The sequence below is a fragment of the Antedon bifida genome, chromosome 1 (genome assembly GCF_963402885.1).
Source record: "Antedon bifida chromosome 1, ecAntBifi1.1, whole genome shotgun sequence".
Classification (NCBI taxonomy): Eukaryota; Metazoa; Echinodermata; class Crinoidea; order Comatulida; family Antedonidae; genus Antedon; species Antedon bifida.
Window position 1 is genome coordinate 9,816,166 of NC_136226.1, and position 23,696 is coordinate 9,839,861.

Genomic DNA, 23,696 nt, shown 5'->3' on the forward strand with positions numbered 1-23,696 from the left:
AACGGCTGCAAAAACACTACACCAAGTTTGTAGGAAATTGATTTGGTAGATGGCGCTATTTATCATTTCCAAACAATAGATTATCATAATTAATATTATTATCAAAGATAGTGTATCTTTGATATTATGAACTAATTCGGTGGTAAATAAGATAATAATATGTATAATGGTTAAATATGTTCAGTTAATCGAACATTAAATAACAGTTTTACAGAATATTTTTCCGTTCGCTTAAGAGTTCACAATAATCTGTATTAAATACAACAAGTGAATGCAGAATTCATCAATGAAATATATTTAAAAGATAGTATGTAGAAATATTTACTGAAAATACTATCAAACAAAGCGTTCTAAAATATAGTTAATTACTGTATCTATATTGTTTTGCCTTTATCTTACACTTATTTACAATTAATATACTCTTTATATTATATTTGTTAAGCACGATTAAAGTACAGATAGCAATTATATAAAATAAAATATTTATTTTTCCGAGACACACAATTACGAACAACAAGCAGCTAATCGTCATCAAAACTTAAAAATTAAGTTTAGAAATACTTTGTATTATTCTCTGTAGGCCTACTATATTTTCAAATAAAACCTTTAATTAATTACAAAAAAATTATCTTTCAAAATAAAACTGCATTGTGTACCACTCTTAAAATTATAGATACCTAGTATAATGGGTGCAAATATGTCTTAATATCTACAATAATACACCCGGTAAAAACAATCTTTTTTGCATAATAATAACCATTTCAATTGAATACATACGAAATATTCTTATAATATAACATTATATTATAATATTACAATATAATATAGGTCTAAATAGCAAAAATAATAATTTTATGGCGACTTAAATCCATACTTCATTTTCTATTATCAAATTGAAAGTAACGTCACAAAGTACAAAAGTCGTGAAATATTTTTATATAAATAGCGTTTTTGAAGCGTTGAAACGATGCAGAAGGAACATTTTTACTAAAAGAACAAACAGTGACGTCACGGTCCGTGAAGAAACAAAACTTAACGCTTGCATATAGACGTTGAATTTTACACATTATTTAACATAAATACGAATTACAAACAAATGCAAGCAGCACTTTTGGTGACTCCTTCTTCTCCATCGACTGTAGGCCTACTTGTCTTTCTCTGCAAGGATTGGCGGCTGCCCATGTCCTCCATGGAAACGTCTTCTACAGGGCTATCATTCACCTTTTTGGTGTTTCCTGACATGCTACTGTCTGTTCGAAACTGCAATGATAATAAAATAAATGATAAGCATAAAATTGGTTTAAAAAAAACACAGTGTTAGCATTAGTTTGTGATTTAAATCACACAGTTGGCCTACAGTTTCTATTAATAAATTGATGTAAATTTATGTAGTAAATTGATGTAAGGAGGCAATAAAACATTTCACTTTTAAGCTAAAAAGGCATCTATTATCCACATATAATCACTGATTCCTAAATAATATTAATTCAAATTTCATTGATATTTTCAATCGGTTATTTTTGTTTACTTTGGTTTTTTTATGATTTTTTGATATTTTTTATTTTTTGGCAGCCCATCACAAGTTTACACTTTCTGGGGTTCGCCTCTCTTATTTAAAATTGTTTTTTTACAAACACTGTTAATAGAAAAGAGAAGAGAAATAAATGTTCTGAATAATAATAATAATTATATATTATAATCTAATTTCATATATATAGGTAAACATTTTTTCAATTGCTTATGAAGAGAATATGTACTGCAAAAACGAAAAAAAAATTGTGTTGTTTGGACTGATGTATTATTAGCATAAAAAAACTTCACGACTACGGTACAGATGACGTCACTAGTACGTGACCTCAATAAAAATGATGACGTAAATAGCTGAAAATACACCGTTAATGACCAGACTTTTCCAACGAAATCGAATCTTACGATGTAATTGCTCCTTTAATGGCTTATGGTGAGCTAATTTTAGCATCAGACACTTAATAAGACAGAAGAAAATAGAAGTAAACGTCATCAATCAATTTAGCATAGTTCCGATAGTGAATGTATCTTTAACTATTCTATTAAAATAAAGTTGTCTACGCCAGTTACGTATTTCGTGATGACGTCAAACAAAGCTATTGTTTTGAACGATTTTGATTATATTGTTGACAAAACTCTACTTTTACTATTTCTACTTATGTTTTTTTTATACAATTTAGCATTACACAAAATATTTGTTGTCAAGATTTCATTTTATTTCGGTAGCAATTAATACTCGTTAAAATTAATAATACACTTGTCTTTTCAACCTACCGTGGCTCCACTAGATGGTTCTACTATACGCGGTTGTTTTCCCTGAAAAAAAAAACACCACATAATTAAGTTACTGTATTAATTTAAGAAAACTAACATCAACATTGATGTCACTATTGTTTTTTTAAATATAATTACTGAAGAAAGGTTGATGAATTAGAAGACGGTAATTTTATGAAAAATATCATTCTGCGCATTCGTATAAGTCTTCTCGGATAAAGACTATAAACCGTAGGTCCAGTGTACACAATTATAACCTGTGTGCACTTTAAAGAACCCAGTTCATTATTCGAGAAGAGTAGGGGGTTACCCCGGTGAACTGGTTCACAAAATAGCATCTGTATCAGAGGGATTACCACCTATCTGATAGGACAGGGATTCATTTACTATTGGTAATCGTTGGCCACATTGCCTAAAGACAGAATAAAATAAATAAATATACACCATCCCGTCTATATTAACGTCACGAAACGAACGCCTGAAATACGACGTAACCGTCGTCGTTGTTTGCACTAGGCAAATGTCGTAGTTATTTGTCGTTTCTGTTGTTTTTTTGGTCACATCCTTTGATGAACAAATCTTACCATTCTTTTCATCAATTCATTACTAATGAGTTCCACTAATTGTTCTATTGTTTGTGTTTGTTCTTTGGCCATACATTCCCGTGCAGTCTGTAACGCAGTTATTTCGTAAATTTGATTGTCCGAGTCACAGTTCTGTTAAGAAATAATATACACAAATTAAGAACGTAAATAACATTAGTAAATGCAAGGAAGAGTAAATCCACATTATCATGACATAAAAACGGCTGTTTGATTTTAGTTGTTATCAACAAGATGCAGACTTTACGATGGTAATATTATTTTATTCCGCATGGGTTAACCACCTCTCGGTGGCTCAAATCCAAACAGAGATTTAAGAGGATATATTTATTTATATTTTGTTTTTGTTTTATTAGTTATCTATGTGTTATATCACTATACTGTAACGTACGATGAGAGTCAATAAACTGAACAAAACTATATAAGCGACAATCTAAACCTAATATTCACAATTACAACTTTTCTCACAAGATTGTTAGCCTATTATAGAAAGACAATTTTTACAATAAGTGTAAAAATCAAGCGAATTATTGAAGGGGAATATAACAAATTCACTTTATGGATAAATCAAAATAATAGTATATGGGCATGAGATATAGGCCCTACACCATACAATTATGTATGAATTTACATATGAGCCAGGTGATTATAGACGAAGTGATTAAAAATGGTTAATTAAAGCTGAGATTAACATTAAAATGTTATATATTGTTTTTTTTTTATTTAGGGAACCTCATCGGATCTGCCCATTAAGACAATACAAAAAATACTACATTATTACTTGAAATATTGTATCTAGTTCTGCCCCTTTTTCGATTAACATTCTAGCTGTTTCCAGTTGATTTACAAATATAGCAAATATTAACACCGATTGCTGCTTGTTCGTGTTATCCTGCAAAGAAATTAAGAAATTACAAAAATATATATAATATTGTATCTGAATTAAAATCAAGTAAAAAATTAAAACCAATTAAAACTTAAAAGATGCTTTTTCTAAATATAAGTGATCGTAAAATTCTTTCAATAATAACATTTTGAATTGTGTAATGACACGATAGTCTGCCATTGCCAATCTGATCAAATTTATTCCCGATCCCTCAAATCGGCTAATCGGCCGATGCCCAGTCGTTCATGATCGGCACTCCGAGTAGTTCCCGAACGGTATGCCGAGTCGTTCCCGATCGCTATGCCGAATTTATCAGATCAGAAGTTGGAATGCAATGGATATGTAAATTTACTCTACATACACATACATACCATATGACATACATAAAGACGATACTCATCATGGACATACACAAACATACGATATGTTTGGTAGGACACTCTATGCAGGTAGAATTCGGTCATCATGGAAAGGAATTTTCAGACAACGGGTAACATTCTTTATTTATCTAAAATGTGAACGTTTTATTATAGAACGCCGACTAACCTTATATACAATATTGATATCCATCCCATAATCCAACAGTAAGTTTATACATTCTGTGTCTCCTTCACTTACTGCATCAATTAAAACCTAAAAGTTTAAAAAAAGTCTTAATTATACACATATCTTAACCGACAAATATGCAAGGTATTGAAATATTAGGTATATTTGGCATTCATCTAATTGTTTTGCTTTGGTATTAATACAGTATTAACTTTTTGATTTCCTGCATTTAGATTTCGAATTCCACAACTTTAAAATTTGGATAGGACGCCCTCTCTATCGTCACACAAATTTGTTCGTATTATTTCTATATAAATACTGTATAATACAGCAGTAGTAACTTCTCCATCAATATCAAATACAATAATTGTTTTTTTTTATAATAAAGGTAGTTGAATTATTAACTGTTTTAATTTCCGACAATTCCACACGTAGAAAGTAGACATAACTAAATTATTATTGAATAAATGGTTTTATTATTTAATTGTTGTTATTATTTCATGTTCTTACAAATGCACTGTAGAAAATAAGTATACAATAATGATATAATTGATATAAGATCGAACCCAGATTTACCACAACTCGGGGTTGACCCTTGGAAAAATAGGTACGTGACGTGCGCCCTCTTTATCGTCACACATTTTAGGTTCCATCGAAATATAACATTTCCGCAATGTTGTAATGGTGAGAAGAATCGCAGTTCAAGCCACAGACAGAATCGTACAGTCTTCGATCGTATGTTAAAAAATATTGTATAGGTAAATAAACTTACCTGCGTCGGAAGTAGATTAGCTGCTGGCAAGTTAGCGGGCATAATTCGTTTTTCTTTTCCCTATGAAATTGAAATTTAAAAAAAATAGATTTATAATGACAACAGTGATTTCATTAGAAATCTGTAGTACTTATCTTGGATCTATATTCGAATAATAAGTAGCACATCCGATTGGTATTGTATCTCCACATATAGCATTATAATGTTTCAGTATCATAGGCAAATTCCGCGATACAGTGTCACATGTGGGTGAGTGGCCGAGCGGTTAAGACAGTGTAACCGTAATCCAGCCATACCATCGGCAAAGGTGCGATGGTTCTGGTGGTAGAGCAAGTCTTCTCGGATGCTCGTGTGAGAACCTAGTACATATTTCGGTGTACTAGTTCACACTCAGCCACTATCGTGGACAGATGAGAGAGCGCCAACTTTTTACCAAATGAATTTTGTATAATACAAAATAGCATTTCAATTAATTAATGTTAATTGGGCCAATTTTTCATACCTTTGTTTTGATGAGCTCATCTTCAATAAGTTTTAGTATTTCTCCTACCGTTGAATCTAAGCTTTCATCATAAATAATTGTGGCAGCTTTGTGCGCCGATATTCGATAAATACACTCATGCATAGCATCATAATTCTGAATAAATGAAAAAATACATATATATTGTATGTATTGTTAATAACCAAAACTTATGTGAATACTGTTTTGATGTATTTTATTGAAAACAAAATGGAGTAAAGAATATATAGGGCCTACGTGAATGAGGGTTGTTGAGTATTTTTAAATCATAGTAACATCAAAAGAGCGCCATAGCGGCAAGAAACCATGTTCGCATGCCGCCAGTGACAACATTGAGTTAGTTTAGAAACTAATTCCTCTATGGTGACAACACCGTCAGAGATGCAACGGTTACGTGCATGTACAAAAAAAGTTTCACCTGTCACAGAGTTTGAATGCGCGCGTAAAAATGTTTCGTGTTTCTGACGATGACTATACCTTATTTGGTCATAAATATTTACCATATATACAGTAGATACGTCAGCACCTCTTTCGATTAACTGTTTTGCAACTTGAAACTGATGTTGACAAATTGCAAGTATCAGTAATGAGTGTTGACTTCCATCTGCATCATCCTTCGATATGAAATTATAAAATACATTTTAAAACTTCGTTGTTAACCGTCGATTGTGTATTTCTCACAATAGCCTCATCAAGCGTCGTCATCTTAATCATACATTACATCATTATCCTATATCAGAACAGTCTCTTACACAGGTGCCCTCTGATTAGGTGTCTGTAGTGTTAAAACATATTGCTCCTCATACGTTTCATAGGAAAGTGTCTCATATGGTGTCCCTGAATTGGAGCATGGAACCATAGGTCCATGATTGGAGTGTCTCAATGAATGGATTTAATCGTCATCGTCATCGTATTCATCATTATCGACTATTTATTGTCATTGACATCATGATTTCGATGAATAAATATCTTTTTTAATGAAAAGCAATTAAATTGGACCGTAATTTATAAGCAGACAAGACAGGAAATAAGGCGCCTTTGTTTGCACATTACCTCTGTATCATCGTTTTAATGGTCATGTTATGTATCATAGTTTACATAATAGAGAACAATGCCAAGTATTGTGTCCTCAAATATATTACTATCTATACTAGTAGAGAATCATCTTTTTAAATGTTAAGATTATTCTTGTTGTTAAGGTAATAAACAACCATAGTGATGCCGTTTGTATTGATTGACCCTGTACATCATAGCCTACGTCAACTGTATGGTTCATCAAACTGCTTAATAGGCCTGACTGAACGTTTCCATTGCTCTATGCTCCGGGTATAAACTGTAATAACCTATTCATGTAATTCGCGCAATAGGACCAGTTAACTTTCATATGAAAAAGTCTTAAACTAATTTCACTCGAAAATACACCGTTGTTTAATTATAAAAGATGTTTTGACACATAATACATATAATATTAATAATCTATCCATATTCTAAATTCACATTTTCATTTATTAAGTTTTACATAAGCTATACATTAAAGCATGTACTGTTTTATTTGCATTGTGGTACATATCAATTACAGGTATATGATCTAGGCCAGGCATATTACCTTATCGGTAGCGTTCACGTCACCACCGTTGTCAAGGTGCTTGCACACTGCTCTTGTATCCCCGATCTCAATTGCATCTATTAAGGCCTAGAATAGGACAAAGACAATCAATTTATTGAACATCTATAAAGGTAATGAATGCAAACGAGATAGATAAGTAAATACTACGGTTCACCGGATTAAAAGAAGGAAAACGACGGAAATAATGAATATATTATTATAAAACAATATTAATCGGACAATGCACCAAATAATAATATTTAAAATACCAATGTAATATAAACAATTATACAAAATAAATAACGCATAATTTCGAATAGATTCGGTTAACCCAAATTCATCGCAGCAAGTAAGAGTAAAAATGTATAAAAAGTGTGATGTGCCCAAATATGGTGATGATATGGGCATATCACATTTTGTTGTCTCATAAAGTTTGATAGTGTAGAGAGAGATTTAGTAATGGTATCGGTGACATTTCTTCCGACTGACGTGCTATTTGTTTCAAATTTGTGTGCAAGTATCTATGGGTTCAAAGGGGATAGTGTGGGTATTCCAACCGCTTCTAATTCACTACCTATTACTTACTCAACTACCAATTATTTCTCTAATTACAATATTACAAAAAAAATAACATTAATATTAGGGATGTGTAATATTCCATCTAGGCTAATTTTGAATTTTGAGTCATGATTAAACGTCAAAATAGTTTGACCAAAAAAGTGTGATGTGGACAAATATGGTAGTGATATACCCAAATATGGTAGTGATATGACATCGTCATGTCTATATATGAGCACCTCAATTTTTAGTCACTAAAAGTAAAGTTTGATAGTGTAGACAAAGCTTTAGTTAGTGAGAAATATATTATAGTCATTCGATTTTAAAAGTAGGTCTGTGTAAATAATCTAGGCCTACAGTTTCTTCAACAGAGTAGAGTTATGTTATTGATCAACTGTACTTATAGTGCACTCAACTTAATAAAATATAAAAATATTAATGTTATAGTTATTTCTGGAGCGGTGTCTTTTAATGTTTAAGTAATGATGTGGTTGGCATTTGTTAGATCGTTTCAGCTATAAACTAGCAGAAGAAAAGAATAATTTAAAGGTGGAAAATGTGAGCGCGTTATTTTTCAATATTATGGATTTTTTTTATTATTATTATTTTATAAATCATTTGATTATATCAATTCCTGTATTAATCGATTCACCATTTTAGTCATAAAGACGGAAAGAGTTAATAGTTTAGTTAATTGTTCAGTCTCAGACTGAAGTTTCAGTTAACCAAACGTTTAAATATTTCTTACAAATTAATATTTCAGTCTCTGTTCTACTGTGTTTTAGTAGCCAGTATACCAGTCTAGCCAAATGATTGATGCTGCATAATTTTCTCTGCAATGTGTTAATCAGTTTTAGAATAACATAATTGGTTGAATTGTGTATCACTCATATCACATATTTATTCAATTTTTTTTCGACTGTTAATCAGTCTACCTTTTCAACCATCTATAACCAAACGGGATAATTGAATTTACTTTCCTGAGCTAATAATTAGTAAAATCCATCGTCGTTTTGATTGCATTTGATCTATTATTTCAGTTTACTGTAAGATCAGGGAAGAGTGACATTTTTATTTCATTGAAATTTCACTCTTCCCTGGTAAAATTGACTTGACAATTGTTCGACTTGACAATTGTTCGACTTGACGAAACAACAATTTTTGCCTAAATTGCTCTGACTATCTTGTGAATAATCAGTCTTTAAGGTCTAACCAAACGATTTATGTCACGTCCTATTTTAGTACTTTACTGTTTATCAGTCGTTTTTAGTCTAAACCAAACGATTGATCTACCCCATTTAATTGTCTTGACGATTAACCAGTGTACCATTTTAGTCTAACCAAGTAATGTCAATCCTGTGTTAATGAGTCTAACTTGTTATAGTCTAAATGAACGATTAATATGCTCATATTGCACTGGAAATCCCGTGTTAATCAGTCTACCATTTTAGTCTAACCAAGCCATGTCAATCCTGTGTTAATCAGATTTTTATAGTGTAACTGAACGGTTAATATGCTCATATTGCACTGGAAATCCCGTTTTAATCAGTCTACCATTTTAGTCTAACCAAGCCATGTCAATCCTGTGTTAATCAGACTTTTTATAGTGTAACTGAACGGTTAATATGCTCATATTGCACTGGAAATCCCGTGTTAATCAGTCTACCATTTTAGTCTAACCAAGCCATGTCAATCCTGTGTTAATCAGACTTTTTATAGTGTAACTGAACGGTTAATATGCTCATATTGCACTGGAAATCCCGTTTTAATCAGTCTACCATTTTAGTCTAACCAAGCCATGTCAATCCTGTGTTAATCAGACTTTTTATAGTGTAACTGAACGGTTAATATGCTCATATTGCACTGGAAATCCCGTGTTAATCAGTCTACCATTTTAGTCTAACCCAGCCATGTCAATCCTGTGTTAATCAGACTTTTTATAGTGTAACTGAACGGTTAATATGCTCATATTGCACTGGAAATCCCGTGTTAATCAGTCTACCATTTTAGTCTAACCAAGCCATGTCAATCCTGTGTTAATCAGACTTTTTATAGTGTAACTGAACGGTTAATATGCTCATATTGCACTGGAAATCCCGTGTTAATCAGTCTACCATTTTAGTCTAACCAAGCCATGTCAATCCTGTGTTAATCAGACTTTTTATAGTGTAACTGAACGGTTAATATGCTCAAATTGCACTGGATATCCCTATTAATCAGTCTACTATTTTAGTCTAACCGAGCCATGTCAATCCTGTGTTAATCAGTCTTTTTATAGTGTAACTGAACGGTTAATATGCTCAAATTGCACTGGATATCCCTATTAATCAGTCTACTATTTTAGTCTAACCGAGCCATGTCAATCCTGTGTTAATCAGTCTTTTTATAGTGTAACTGAACGGTTAATATGCTCAAATTGCACTGGATATCCCGTGTTAATCAGTCTACCATTTTAGTCTAACCGAGCCATGGCAATCCTGTGTTAATCAGTCTAACTTGTTATAGTCTAAATGAACGATTGATATGGTCAAATTGCACTGGATATCCCGTGTTAATCAGTCTACCATTTTAGTCTAACCAAGCCATGTCAATCATGTGTTAATCAGTCTAACTTGTTATAGTCTAAATGAACGATTGATATGGTCAAATTGCACTGGATATCCCGTGTTAATCAGTCTAACATTGTAGTCTAACCAAGCCATGTCAATCATGACTGTGTTAATGAGTCTAACTTGTTATAGTCTAACTGAACGATTGATATGGTCAAATTGCACTGGATATCCCGTTTTAATCAGTCTACCATTGTAGTCTAACCGAGCCATGTCAATCCTGTGTTAATCAGTCTACCATTGTAGTCTAACCGAGCCATGTCAATCCTGTGTTAATCAATCTAACTTGTTATAGTCTAACTGTCACTGAAAGATTGATATGGTCAAATTGCACTGGATATCCCGTGTTAATCAGTCCAAACCTTACTTTAACCAAAATATTGCGACCCTAATTGCTGGCTATCTCGTGTTAATCAGTCTACCTTTTTAGTTTAACGAACGATTGATACGGCCCTGATTGTTTTCACTTACCCTTTTGGCTGCAATTTCCTTTCGAGTAACTACCATATTTCATCTTATGACGATTGAGCCATTACAAGCCATGTGCATATTGACTTCATTTCAGAATAAATTACACTAAGTTCTACTAACCGTCTCAATAAACAAATTGAAACGTACAATGATAAAACAAATAAAACACACGGTATAGACGTGATATTCCGTTTCCATGGTGATGCATTCGTGGTTCGATATTGATAGGCAATCTATGATGCGAGTGTGCTAGTCGAGGCTTCTTCGGTTTGTGCTTTCGTTATTTTTAGAGTTATAATCGTTAAACAATAATGATTAGATATTCCTTTCAATCGATTTTAAAGAAGAATCAATTTATAATATAGAGATTAGACCTTGGCATTATTATATAAGCAATGTAGTTACAGTGTGCTTATTATACAGGCGTACCGTACCGTCGGGCGTACCGTATATATAGTATGTATCATTATTTTGTGGGTCCTCCAAAATCATCTAAGACCCATTTAAGTATAAAACAACACTTTATTTACAATTGTTTGCTCTGTAAAATAGTGTATCATAGTATAGATATGCTTATATTGAACACTATTATATTTTCTTTCCAAATAAACAAATTAACATTTTTTTTCTGGTTAACATTGAATGTTTTTTGTACCATAAAAATGATATGCCGTAAAGTTAAAATAAATAAGGTTTAATCAGTGGCACGTATGGCAGGTCTTTTATCGACTGTTTCTAACATAAATATATCACCAATTAGTATTGTATTGTACACAATAATAGAATAAAGAAACCTATTTGTTATGTGAATTTGATTTATTGCAATCTGAATCAATTTCACTCCTGTCAACATCGATGTTACAGTATTTCCATAATTATGCATTGTAACCATGTCTACTAGCATCCCTTAGTTAAGTTATTCAGAGGACACCAGATGCAGGGGACACCCCTATTACAAGATCACTTTCCCGCGCGAAATGAACATGGAGAAATATATGACCGGATACCCCTACTATTAATAATATAAAGCTCTGTCTGCACTATCAAACTTTATGTGACAAAAAAATGTGATGTGCCCATATATGGACACGATGACGTCATATCACTACCATATTTTAAGCATATCACTACCATATTTGGGCACATCACACTTTTTTGTTAAACTAGTTTGATAGTGTAGACAGAGTTTAAGGGACACTTTGGTGGTTATATCAGCGCTTTGGTGACTGATACTATAAATCAAATTGATTATAAATTTGTATTTTATTTATTTTGTTGGGAATAACAATGATTATTGTCATTTCTAAAATACAAAATATAAGAGCTGCCCAGAACACGAACATACTTTAATACTTCGACAACAGCAACGATGCAAATGTATTTGTTAATACTGTAGGCCTATAATAACAATAATACATATGTTTGTGGACATTGGAAAAAATAATCAGCCACGAATCGATATCAATGATATAAATTTTTGAATAATGAATTGGAATAAAACTCCTAAATATAGCCTAGATTGACTTATAACTATGTTTGTTTCATATAATAATGATAAGAAATGATGTTGTACAACACCATTATATATCATTAGCTCAATCTGTAATTGCACGGTATGCTATTACAATAAAACAATCTACATCTTTACAAAGAGCGGCACTTGTCATAAAAGAAGCACATTGAGACTTTTCTATATTTATATTAGGAGAGTTGTATTTAAGTTGTGCTAAATAACATCGTTGAATGAAAGCGTACATGTGTCGCCAACCAATAAACAGCTCAATATGAGTTCGCATTTTTTTAATTTTAGAGGTGGAGTTTTTTGTCATGAGGAATAATGTTTACACAGAAAATTAAATGTGAATGTATATAAATCGTAACACATAATTATGACGTATTACGAGCGTGGTGTTTGCGTACAAATGGAATGTAATATGTTCGTTCGACGCGTGCGATGTTGAAAAGCGGTTTTTTTTGGTGAACGAATTTACTGAAATTAAACATTTTCTTTTTAACAGTTTACTGTGAGGCGAACAATAAATAAATTATGTCTGCAATACACATGCACAAAATTGATGACGTAGTTGAGGATGATTTCTTTAACCACGACAAAGCTCATTACATAACTGCTCCACCGGTAAGTATAATTATAACTGGTATAGGCCTACCTACTCAATTATAAACTTACCCCTACAGGCCTGGCCTAGGTTGAGGCTATAGCCTACCTTAGGTTAGACCTGATAGGCCCATGGTTAACTTTTATATGATATATTGTTAGCTATAATTATCATGTTATGAACGTCATATAACGACCGTCTTCCCTTTGAATTTCATCACATATTCCACGTATTTTTGTCGTTACTTTCCAGTTTTATAACTTGTTTTCAGAGTGGAGTTTTGAGTGTTCATATGAAAAAGTTACGAGACATTAATGAACAGTGTATCCTTTGCTATATTACAGTGATTTGCTGACATTATACTACATCATAGCATGCAATGAGAATGAGTGGTAGGCCTATATTAACTTTATATAGGTAAATAAGTGGAAATAAACTAATAATAATAATAATAATAAGTTGTTGTAGTTAGCTCATTTATCTTATTTTTATTATAAAATCAACGACTCATAACAGTGATATCATACTGTGTTTATAAATAACAACACGTTTTAATTAATTATGTACAAGGCACGTTTAAGGATTAAAATGTCTGTAATGCATATAAATAAGTTATAAATTGGATCTCCATAGTTTATCTCCTCATTTTGTCTCCGAAAATGTTCTTAACACTGAACAGTAATTGGTGCGGTAGATCCAGAGTTGTACATTCGTTTTCGTGTAGGAAATTTCATCAAGACAAGTGGCAGATATACTCCTGAGGATGGAACGATCGTCTTTGACGATACCAAACATTTCTCAATAACGGTATCAAAAAATGTTTCTTTTAAATGACTTTTAATCTTTTCTATTTAAAGCTCTGACTACGCTATAAAACTTTATGTGACAACAAAATGTGATGTACCAATATGGACATGATGATGTCATATCACCACCATATTTAGTCATATCACTACCATATTTGAGTTTGATATTTTTGTCTAGTCAAACTAGTTTAATAGTGTAGACAGAGGTTTATACATTTACAAGTTGATAATTTTCAATGTCCAGTACAATAATTCAGCTAATGTTCACAAGAACGCCGTTCAACTTTCTCTGATGAATAAGCGTATACTGAATGTCCTTTGTGATAAAGATCACGTGCTATTTTGGTTACTGCTCCTGTCATTATTCTCGAACTAGGTCTCTAGAAAAATGAATGATGTACTTAACGAAGTTCGAGTTGATCTGGTATTAGTTGAAAACTCACATACGCATCGTATTGTTGGTCATACTGATATACACATGTTTGATATTATTAAGGTAAATATTAACTGTACTAATGAAGTAAATTGAGGTTTTCATTATGTACAAAACATACGCACTATTAATATTATTTTCTCATATTTAAAATTTTTAAAATATCGCCCTCTTACCCAATTCATTACAAAACGTTTTGATGTTGTAATAATTAGTGTTCGATCCACCAACTATATGTGCTATTATTATTGCTTAATAACGAGAGATACATTATAAGCAAAATAATTGTATTGTGCCGTCAGTTTTAATGATTTTCTTTAATATAAGATCAGTTGCTGTAGGCCTATTATTCCTCATTATTCCTAATTGTACTAACTACTCCTTATTATACTCTTATTATACTCTTTACTAATGTTTATAATGCATCACGACAACAATTTGTAGCCACTATCCATTATGGATATTACGCTACACCATTTACCTTACATGATTAGATAGGCCTACATAGATGCTTAATCGATTCGTCTGATAGCTCTGTATTGATTCTATAGTTTTTTTTCCAATATTTATAGAGCTTATATTTGGCGAATACATATGACATCCGATACAAGCATCAGGTAACTAAAGCCCTCGGAAAGTGATTTCTAGATTTTTAGTTTGTTATATTAAAGATAGTTATAATGTTTTAGAACATTTTAGGCCTATACGTAAAACTCATAAAATCAATAAAATTAGATTAACATATGTTTCTTTTAATTAAAATTAACACATTATTTCTTTTTGTGTGTGTAAATCTATACAAAATACAAATCATAATTACGTTATAGATTAAATTATAAGAAATAAAAAAAAGTAAAACTTGAATTTGTGTTTCTTGGAAGACAATATTTATCTTTATAGGCATTAGGCCTGGCGAGTCATGATTTTTAAAAGCTTCAATTGAATACTATTAGATAGTTGGCAGGTTTGAGATGGAACTTTGTTTTGCTTATGGGATATTTGGTTTTGGATATTCTCATCAACTTGAAAATCGGCAGAAAAAAATCAGCGATATCGTCAGTCATTCCTTATTTGTTAGGGTCGAACCTCCGGAATACCGGAAGCAATCTAAAAGGTACGTTACATCATAAAGGTATACATTATATTCCAATCCTCAAAATTACAATTTTATATCTAAGTCAATTAGGCCTATAGGCTGTACACACCAAAACGTGTTCATATCTTCATCATCCATATCGTTCATTAAACGTTTTAAAACTCCGTTAGAATTTAAAACCTTCAAATAAACGATCTTGTATAACGGCTATAGTCTTGTTTACATCTATCAAACTTTACGTGCCAAAATAATGTGATGTGCCCATATATGTCATATCACTACGATATGTAGGAATATCACTACCATATTTGGGCACATCATACGTTTTTCAAACTAGTTTCATAGTGTAGTTGTGTTAGTTATGCTACATTTATGCAACACTTATTTAATAGTCTTCCACAAATTCGTATTCTGCTTTTTTTCTGTAAAATTTGTATTAAAGTAACGTTATTACAGCGATGCCCGTGAAACATCCTGAGATAATACATTTTAAAGAGAAGGCCGATATGGGAAGCTTTCATCTTGATCAAGGTACGAGAAATTCATTGTTTTAATTAGGCCAGGTACTGTAGGTGAATTGTGTGAACCAATATGCAGTTGCTCTTCAATTTAGCATTATTGAATGTTTGTTGTAAGAATTAAATACCTATAATTAAACATTGTGTAATTTGGTCCTGTCTATTACCTCAAGAAATCTTGATAGAGCAATTATTTCATATTTTCATCTGACAGATCCAGTTATATCTTCAGTGCAGTTGTTCAATGACGCTGATATTATTGGGGAATCGAGTTTATTGCACAGAATGTCTAAGAGAAGGTTTGTGGCATACTTAACGATGATGATAATTACAGGTCTAAGTCGATAAGAAAGATGATGAAATCTATGATATCACTTTAAATGTATAGTATATGTTATACAGGTAACTATAAGTTGTAGTGAACATACTTATTTAGAGCAGCAAAATACTTTTACTTGATTACTTAGAATGAATCGTCTGCAAAACACTTTCTCACAACTCCATGGACGTCAGCAACGCAAGAAATTCCTTGAGAAACTTGTACTTAGCCACATAGATGACCACGGAGCCGTAGATGTAAGTTCATGATAAAACTCAAAAACAAGTAGAGTTCCCATTCAAGATGAGATTGAGAACCTAAACCAAATAGTTTAGCAGCAGCGGTGGGTTGCCTTACATCACTTGCCATCATCGAACCGGCTAACTATCATTATTAAAATTGTAATGGGCAATCTATGTTATTATAGTTTCAGAAACCTATAATTTATATGTACCAAATCATACTTTAAAGTCAACCTACAACTATAAACGAAAATAACTTTGGTGCCGTTATAATCTTTATTAAGGATCAAGATATCATTCCGGATAAACCTGGAGTTGGAAATCGCGATGGAGAAAATAGTCCAGGGGTTGTTCCTGGGAATTTAAGTTCTAGCGAGGAAGACGACGAAAGTGTTGACACATTAGCTCCAATGCTCATTATGGCACCAGGTATTTTATTACTTATACCTATAAAATAATTAATGTAATATTGGCTTATGATGGTCAATGTGTAATTAATAATGTACACACACACACACATGTTTAACCGATAATTTAACAGCCAAATATACAAATAATCTACTTATTAGGTTTAACAACAAGAGGTCGTGGAGTTGCTGATTTACCGACAGTTTCAGAGGTACGGTTTGCTATTCTTTCTTCTACCTTGTTAAAAGGTATACTAATTTAAATAAAACATTGGTTCTTGGTTGTCAAAACTCCGTGTTAAGATTAATTTATATAAACACTTAGGCTTATAAGCAATTAATCTAAATGGAATATACTTCATTATGTGTAGGAAGAAAGGTCGAACTCGGCAGACAGTACCACTAGAGCAGACGAGGCAGCATCGAGCAAGGAACCTCAAGACAACCAGCAAGCAGCCGAACAACCTGGCGGCGGAGCATCAACGGCACTTGCCCGTGGTCTTGCAAGGTTCATTAACCTACGACCATGGAGAAAGACAGCAACGGAATAAATACAAGATCTTACTAGAAGATTACATGACAACCAAAAAGTATGCCAAGAGATTTAATAAGACATATGAGTCAACCAAACTGTACAATTGCCGACTCCTATCGCCAATTGAAAAATGTAATAATTGACGCTTCAGACAACAGAACAATGATATATTATATATATACGTTTACTACTATATGCAATTTGAGAAATATTTAACAATTTCATAACTACTAATTTTAAGTGTAGTTTTAAATCAGCCAGGGAAGAGTGAAATTACAAGAGTGTAATTTCACTCTTCCCTGCCTTTACAAAGTACTGTAGAGCCTAAAATGAAAGTATAGGTATCTAATTTGTTTATACTCGAACTATACATTCAGTTGTCCCCCGCTTTCTTAGATTTTTTCATCCATATCCTAGACAAGAGAATTTAGGGCACTGTAGTGACAATTTAGATAATCTTGTTTTATAGGTTTGTTTACTAAGACCAGATTAAGAATTAACATTCCCTTTTAGATGATTACTTTGCAAATAGATCAATATTAACTATTATAAATAATAATTCAGTGTGCTGTGTATTACAGACTCGGTGATTCATCTCGAGCGTATACTACATAACCATTTCATCCGATTTCTTGTAGCTTCTCTAAACTCACAGATCCTCCATCCATACACAATAGGGTTGATCATAGAGTATGCTACTGCCAAGTCAAAAAAGATGGCGTACACTATATCCAAATGATTGTTTTCCATGCATCCGAAATCTTTAAACACGATTTCCAAAATGCGAAAAATATCAATCGGCAGCCAACATAAAGTACTAGATCCAACGGTAATAGCGAATGTGTGGAGCAGCCTCTTTGATATTTGTAAATCTTGCGATCTAGACGGGCCTATTTTCTTTTCATGTTTTAAAACAGTTTTATATATCATAATGTAAACCACATTAACCTGAACAAGAAGCGCAAAATTGATCAATGCTAATGCATTATCCAGTTCAATCTGAAGTTCAGAGTAGATTACAGAAATTGCGAATGTAAATGACAATATCCACGTAATAAATACACCTAAAAATAGCCTGTAAGGTGAATTAATATCTTTATTAAAAGGATATAACACTACAAGAAGTCTTTCGATGGATATGGCTAGCAATGACTGTAATGAAGCGATCACAAATGCTGTGCTAAGGGCTGTCATAGCTACCGTAGTATCTTGGTCAAAACCATCTCCAACAATAACTGTAATAAGAATTGTTAAAGCAAATAACCCGTCTGCCAGAGCCAAAGAAGATGTGAAAATGTATTGACGTTTTCGTAGAGGTTTTTCAAATATTATTGGCAAAAATACATTGACATTGAACAGTAGTGATAACGAGCACAGTATGTACAATATTGTTACGTTAATACTATCTGTTGAGAGTTGATGGAAAAATATCTTAACCAGACTGTATTCGCAATAAACTGACGTCTCTGTTAGATTGCTATCGGTGCTGTTGTTGTCCATTGTTGATACCATTTTCTCCAATTAATTGTTAAGTGTTACTTCGGACCGTATTCAACAAGGACACCATTAGGCCTAATTGTTCAAATTGTATACCTTGAGTATAATAATCCAATTTGTAAACTAGTCCATAATTATTACATCATAATCGACGTTATTTTGTTGTATGTATGTTGTAAGAGCTTCCATGATAAAATTACAAAAACGTGGACTGGAAATCAGGTTTCGAGTATGCGCAGTAAACAGATGAAGTTTCCAAGCCAATTCTTCAAATACATCTTCATGTTATGCAATGGTTGTATACCTATTGCCCAGTGGGCTTCCAATATCCAAGTGATCTTCAGTTTTGGCAATTGGGACAAGGTTACTAGTATTGTTACTGTGCATGACTCGTCGTACATAGGAACGTTATTAAATTCTTAAATTCAATAGCTACAAGCATGACTAGTCTCATTTGTTTGGTTGAAGATTTAAAATTTAATTCTAGTTGACAATAAGTGTAGTGTATACTCAACGTTGCAATTGTTGGTTGGCCATGAAACTGTTTACAGTGGGTTCCGGTCAAAGTTACCGAGTCTTCAATAGATAGTTATTAATTCCATAGATTGATCAAAATATAATTAAAACGTACAAAACCTGTATTACCTTTAATAGTTAAAGAACCACGTTTGATATCAAATATTGATAAACCTTCAAGGTATTCAATACAACAATAGGGAAATTGAATAAGTAACTGGAGGATGTGCCTGATCAACAAAGCTGGAGGAGAGACCACTGTCATAGCAAGAACATATGATGAGAATAATTGACTATTTTTATAACCACCTATGTCATACATGGAAAATGTCATTACTAGTTTATACATACGATTAACGATTGTCGTTTATTTTAAGTACCAATTGTAAATTTGAAAACAAATTTATAAACGCTGTTGCCTTAGATGTAAATACTATTTTCAAAATCTGTGTACGTGTGACATCACTTCTAACCCAGGATTAAAGGAATACCACAAAGCCTGGTTACCTGCGTCACTAAGCTGTATTTTAACAATGTGGAGATTATTCTATGATTGTATTATGTTGTGTTATTGACACAAACGAATAAAAAAAATGTCTGAAACATACACGCTTAATAAAATTTTAATAAATGAAATAATATCAACAATACATATATATATTTGACATGCCTTGTTTAGTGGTCAGTGTTCCGACGTTATGCCGGTGTTTCAGTTCATTTCAGGCTACCGATAGTTATCAAATAAAACCAATTCCACAACTATATCCAACTACGAGTACAGTCATTCTTTTAATATACACATATTTTCTATAGTAAACTACACTATTTGCCGGTATAAAGATAAGATTACTTTATTGTATCCACAAAACAAGTATAATATTTAAAGTAAGATCTACAAACATTAATTATTATTTTATATTACATAGCCTATGTAAATACGTGAACGTGATTGGTTGAAACTGCGTCACATGACTGTCGCTTCGAGGATCGTAAATCGTATATATCCTCGAGAACGATGATATTGACTGAGTAATTTTCGCGTAATTATCGTGTCCCCTGTCATTAATCCTATACATTCTCGAGTTCGATGATATTGACTGTGTAATTTTCGTGTGGCAACACTCGCGTTCGCCGATAAATAAACAAAAGTCATCTACTGGATTTGAACTCGGGTGGGAATTGTCACTCCATCGCAAGACAACGCTTCCGCCGTTGCGCCACGGAAGTTGCTTCAAGAAATTATTCATCTAAACTATTTAAACTATGCATACATAGCGCCCTCATTTGTTATTAGTCCTCCCTAAATGTGATGAAACACCGTTTGTGATTGGTCAATACTCACGGTAGTAACCTAGTAACTAGTACGCGCTGAACATCCGGTGATTCGGCTTCTCGAAGAGAAGACGATGAATTGTTTATTCGGCCTACCTGATTATAATATTATTATTAATAGGCTTATTGATGGAAATTCTTCTGTTAATTTAAACGACCTAGGCCTAAGTGAATATTTTATTGCCAAGGAATCATTAATTAGTAATTATCTGTATATTATTCTTCGCAAGGTAAGGTGTCTAGGCAGGAGGCTTGTTTACATACAATACAAATACTATAGAATAGGAGGCCTAGCCTAGCTTCACCAGCAGACTTGTTCTTGGCTATATAATATAACAGATATTGCCTTTTATATCGGTTAAATATAAGATTTGACATCCCCTTGGGAATGATATTATGTTCTCGGGGAATATATATTTCCCTCAGCTGGCGCTTCGGGAAATATATATTCCCTCGAACATAATATCATTCCCTCGGGGATGTCAAATCTTATATTTAACCTCTAAGCAGTCAATATCTGTATAATATTTTACGCCTATGCTTTACGAGAAGAACAGTATAATAATATACTATGTTATGTGTTATTATTTAATTGTAAAACCTAATACAATCAATAAACTTTAATTTTTGTATTTTCTTACACATCGAAATCTATGCGCTACACTACAGATACCAATATAATTGCAAAATGAAAATCAAAGAATTGATAAAGCAGTCAGGGATTTTATGAAAAGTATAGCCTTTTCTTTAGAGTGTTTATGTTTCTGATCAATAGCAATATTTTCTTTCTATTCCTGCCCAGTATGTAACTATAGACCATCTTGTTTCACATTTCCGCTGTTTCTGCCCATAAAGTAGTAATCTTTATTTACACTGCTTTCTGGCTAACATCAACATTTCCTTCTATTTTTATCCAGTTATAAAATAACCGTTTCTGATTTAGGCATATACACAGCATGATTTTCTTTATATTCCTGGCCAGTAGTAACCTTATTCTAGACTGTCGCACACGTTGTTTTCTGTTCCTACTTACTCGGTAATAACCTTTAGGCCTACTGTTACTGTTTTCTGAGCAGTATCAATCGTTCTTTTCTGTACCTGCCCATTAGTAACCCTTTCTTTAGACGGTTTCTGTTTGTCGCAAATAAATAACCGTTTCTTTACGCTTTTTCTAATATCTGTATATCGCCATCCGTACACTAATGGGTTAATCACGGCATATAATGCTGCGAAGTTGAAAGCAATAGCGTAAACGTCAATATAGATTTCTGACGTGCAACTAATGTTAAGAAATATGTCTAAAAGTGTAGTTACGTTTATTGGCAACCAACATAGTGCGTATGACGATATGATTATTGAAAATGTTTTTAGAAGTTTCCGAGTTGTACTGACATTTTTATTTGATTGCAGGGTTCCTCTGAATCTATGCGCCTCCATTTTCTTATCTTGTTTAGCAACATATCTATATACCATAAAGTAGATGGAATGAAGAATGTGAATCAGACAGAATTTGAAAATAGTTAGGAATGTTTCCATTTCATATAAGTGTCCAAATGGAAACAATAAACCAATGAACATAAACGAAAATAACCATATTACTGCTAAAATAAAAAATAGTTTTCGAGCAGAATTCACATTTGGATTAAATGGAAACAAAACGATAACCACGAGTCTTTCAACTGCTATAGCTAGCAATGTGAGAAGTGACACAAGCGAAGCTGATATTCCAACAGTTGCAACTATTATACTGGATGTAGTTGAAGCGTTTTGAATATTAACTGAAATAAAAAAGAAAACAGCAAACAGTCCATCTGAGAGAGCCAAAGAACAAGTAAATATGTGACTTCGCTTACGTAGTTCCTTTTCAACAATAAACTGTAGAATCACAAACACATTTAATAACAATGCGATGACACAAGTTATTTGAAACAGTACTTTGTTAACGTAGTATTCATCTGCTCCTAATATTTGGTAGTATATTCTTGATAAAGAATAATTGCACAAACACGATCCTGTTTCGTTACATTCCATCATGTCACTGAGACTGCCTTTCGTATGAGCTTTGAAGTACTGATTAGAATTTCAAATCGTCTGAACGTATTGTTATTATGTTATTATTATTTCCTATATTCTCATGGTCAAACCAATAATTACTGGTATTAATAAACGAGTATCTGTTACAGCAAATCTGTTTCAGATATCATAATCTATTTCATGAACACGTTCATATCAATTTTCTAATTTTCTTTAATCAATAATAATCAGAGCTATACATAAAGGAGTTGAGCAAACAATTAAATGAAAAGGAAAAAAAAACTATGATAAATCGTGTTCACATAAAGTAGGCTGACAAAACGATGAAAGAATAACAAGGAACATCTTAATCACAGTCCAATCTAATACAACAAGGCCAACAGCCATTAAGTCGCGTGCTACAATGCATAGTGATACCGGACCGACAGACAGACCGACAGACAGACCGACCGACCGACATAGTGAACTATACTGACCGAAATTACTGAACATGTTTAAAAATGTTGAAATGTTTAAAAACATTTATATTTTTTTAATTTACACGTGCGTAGCCTGTCACTTTTGACGTGCTCGTATAACGTAATTTCGAGTTGAAAAGTAAGTCAAGAAAACAGAAATCGGAAAAAAAGAGTGCGCAATAACATTTAACGCGCAGTGCGCGCGCAAAAATCTGCGCACTCATGGCAATTTTGTAAACGCTTAAAATTGCCTGAAACGTACTCTTATTTCATCGAAAATAAATTTTGAAAATTTTAAGCGCGCGTACGCATGCGGTACATGCGCTACGCACGTAATTGTATTGCCATATGATGATTTATGCCCTGAAATTTATGAGTACCAAATTTTATTTAATTGTGATTCATGGTTGTGAAGATATGATTACAAACGTGATTTCATTAAATCGTGCGTAGACCGCGTAATTTTTTATTGCGCACCGTGAAAACATAACCACATCGATTCCTGGCCATAAGGA

General features: G+C 32.7%; 2 protein-coding genes across 2 annotated transcripts; one reads left to right on the forward strand and one right to left on the reverse strand.

Annotated features, from left to right (window-relative positions):
* Window positions 1–272: 272 nt before the first annotated feature.
* Window positions 273–10,999, reverse strand: LOC144841578 (uncharacterized). Its single transcript, XM_078697996.1, has 10 exons — window positions 10,872–10,999; window positions 7,234–7,320; window positions 6,128–6,241; window positions 5,610–5,744; window positions 5,108–5,167; window positions 4,336–4,422; window positions 3,685–3,795; window positions 2,886–3,017; window positions 2,302–2,343; window positions 273–1,260 (listed from the first exon to the last, which is right to left on the reverse strand). The coding sequence occupies exons 1-10, from the start codon at window positions 10,905–10,907 to the stop codon at window positions 1,087–1,089; spliced, it is 978 nt and encodes a 325-aa protein (XP_078554122.1). The 5' UTR covers window positions 10,908–10,999; the 3' UTR covers window positions 273–1,086.
* A 1,890-nt stretch (window positions 11,000–12,889) lies between these two features.
* LOC144841545 (cation channel sperm-associated targeting subunit tau-like) lies at window positions 12,890–18,879 on the forward strand. Its single transcript, XM_078697942.1, has 12 exons — window positions 12,890–13,008; window positions 13,260–13,311; window positions 13,668–13,795; window positions 14,171–14,290; window positions 14,800–14,844; window positions 15,181–15,341; window positions 15,766–15,854; window positions 16,056–16,140; window positions 16,309–16,417; window positions 16,687–16,831; window positions 16,972–17,021; window positions 17,181–18,879. The coding sequence occupies exons 1-12, from the start codon at window positions 12,919–12,921 to the stop codon at window positions 17,358–17,360; spliced, it is 1,254 nt and encodes a 417-aa protein (XP_078554068.1). The 5' UTR covers window positions 12,890–12,918; the 3' UTR covers window positions 17,361–18,879.
* The last annotated feature ends 4,817 nt before the right edge of the window (window positions 18,880–23,696 follow it).

Excerpts from the sequence above, each read along its gene's own strand:
- LOC144841545 (XM_078697942.1), top strand. The coding sequence starts at position 12,919 with ATGTCTGCAATACACATGCACAAAATTGATGACGTAGTTGAGGATGAT. Across the intron at positions 16,141-16,308 it reads CACAGAATGTCTAAGAGAAG|AATGAATCGTCTGCAAAACA; the intron begins GTTTGTGGCATA and ends TTGATTACTTAG. Across the intron at positions 16,832-16,971 it reads AATGCTCATTATGGCACCAG|GTTTAACAACAAGAGGTCGT; the intron begins GTATTTTATTAC and ends TCTACTTATTAG.
- LOC144841578 (XM_078697996.1), bottom strand. The coding sequence starts at position 10,907 with ATGGTAGTTACTCGAAAGGAAATTGCAGCCAAAAGG. Across the intron at positions 2,344-2,885 it reads ATGAATTGATGAAAAGAATG|GGAAAACAACCGCGTATAGT; the intron begins GTAAGATTTGTT and ends TTTTTTTTTCAG. Across the intron at positions 1,261-2,301 it reads AACCATCTAGTGGAGCCACG|TTTCGAACAGACAGTAGCAT; the intron begins GTAGGTTGAAAA and ends TTATCATTGCAG.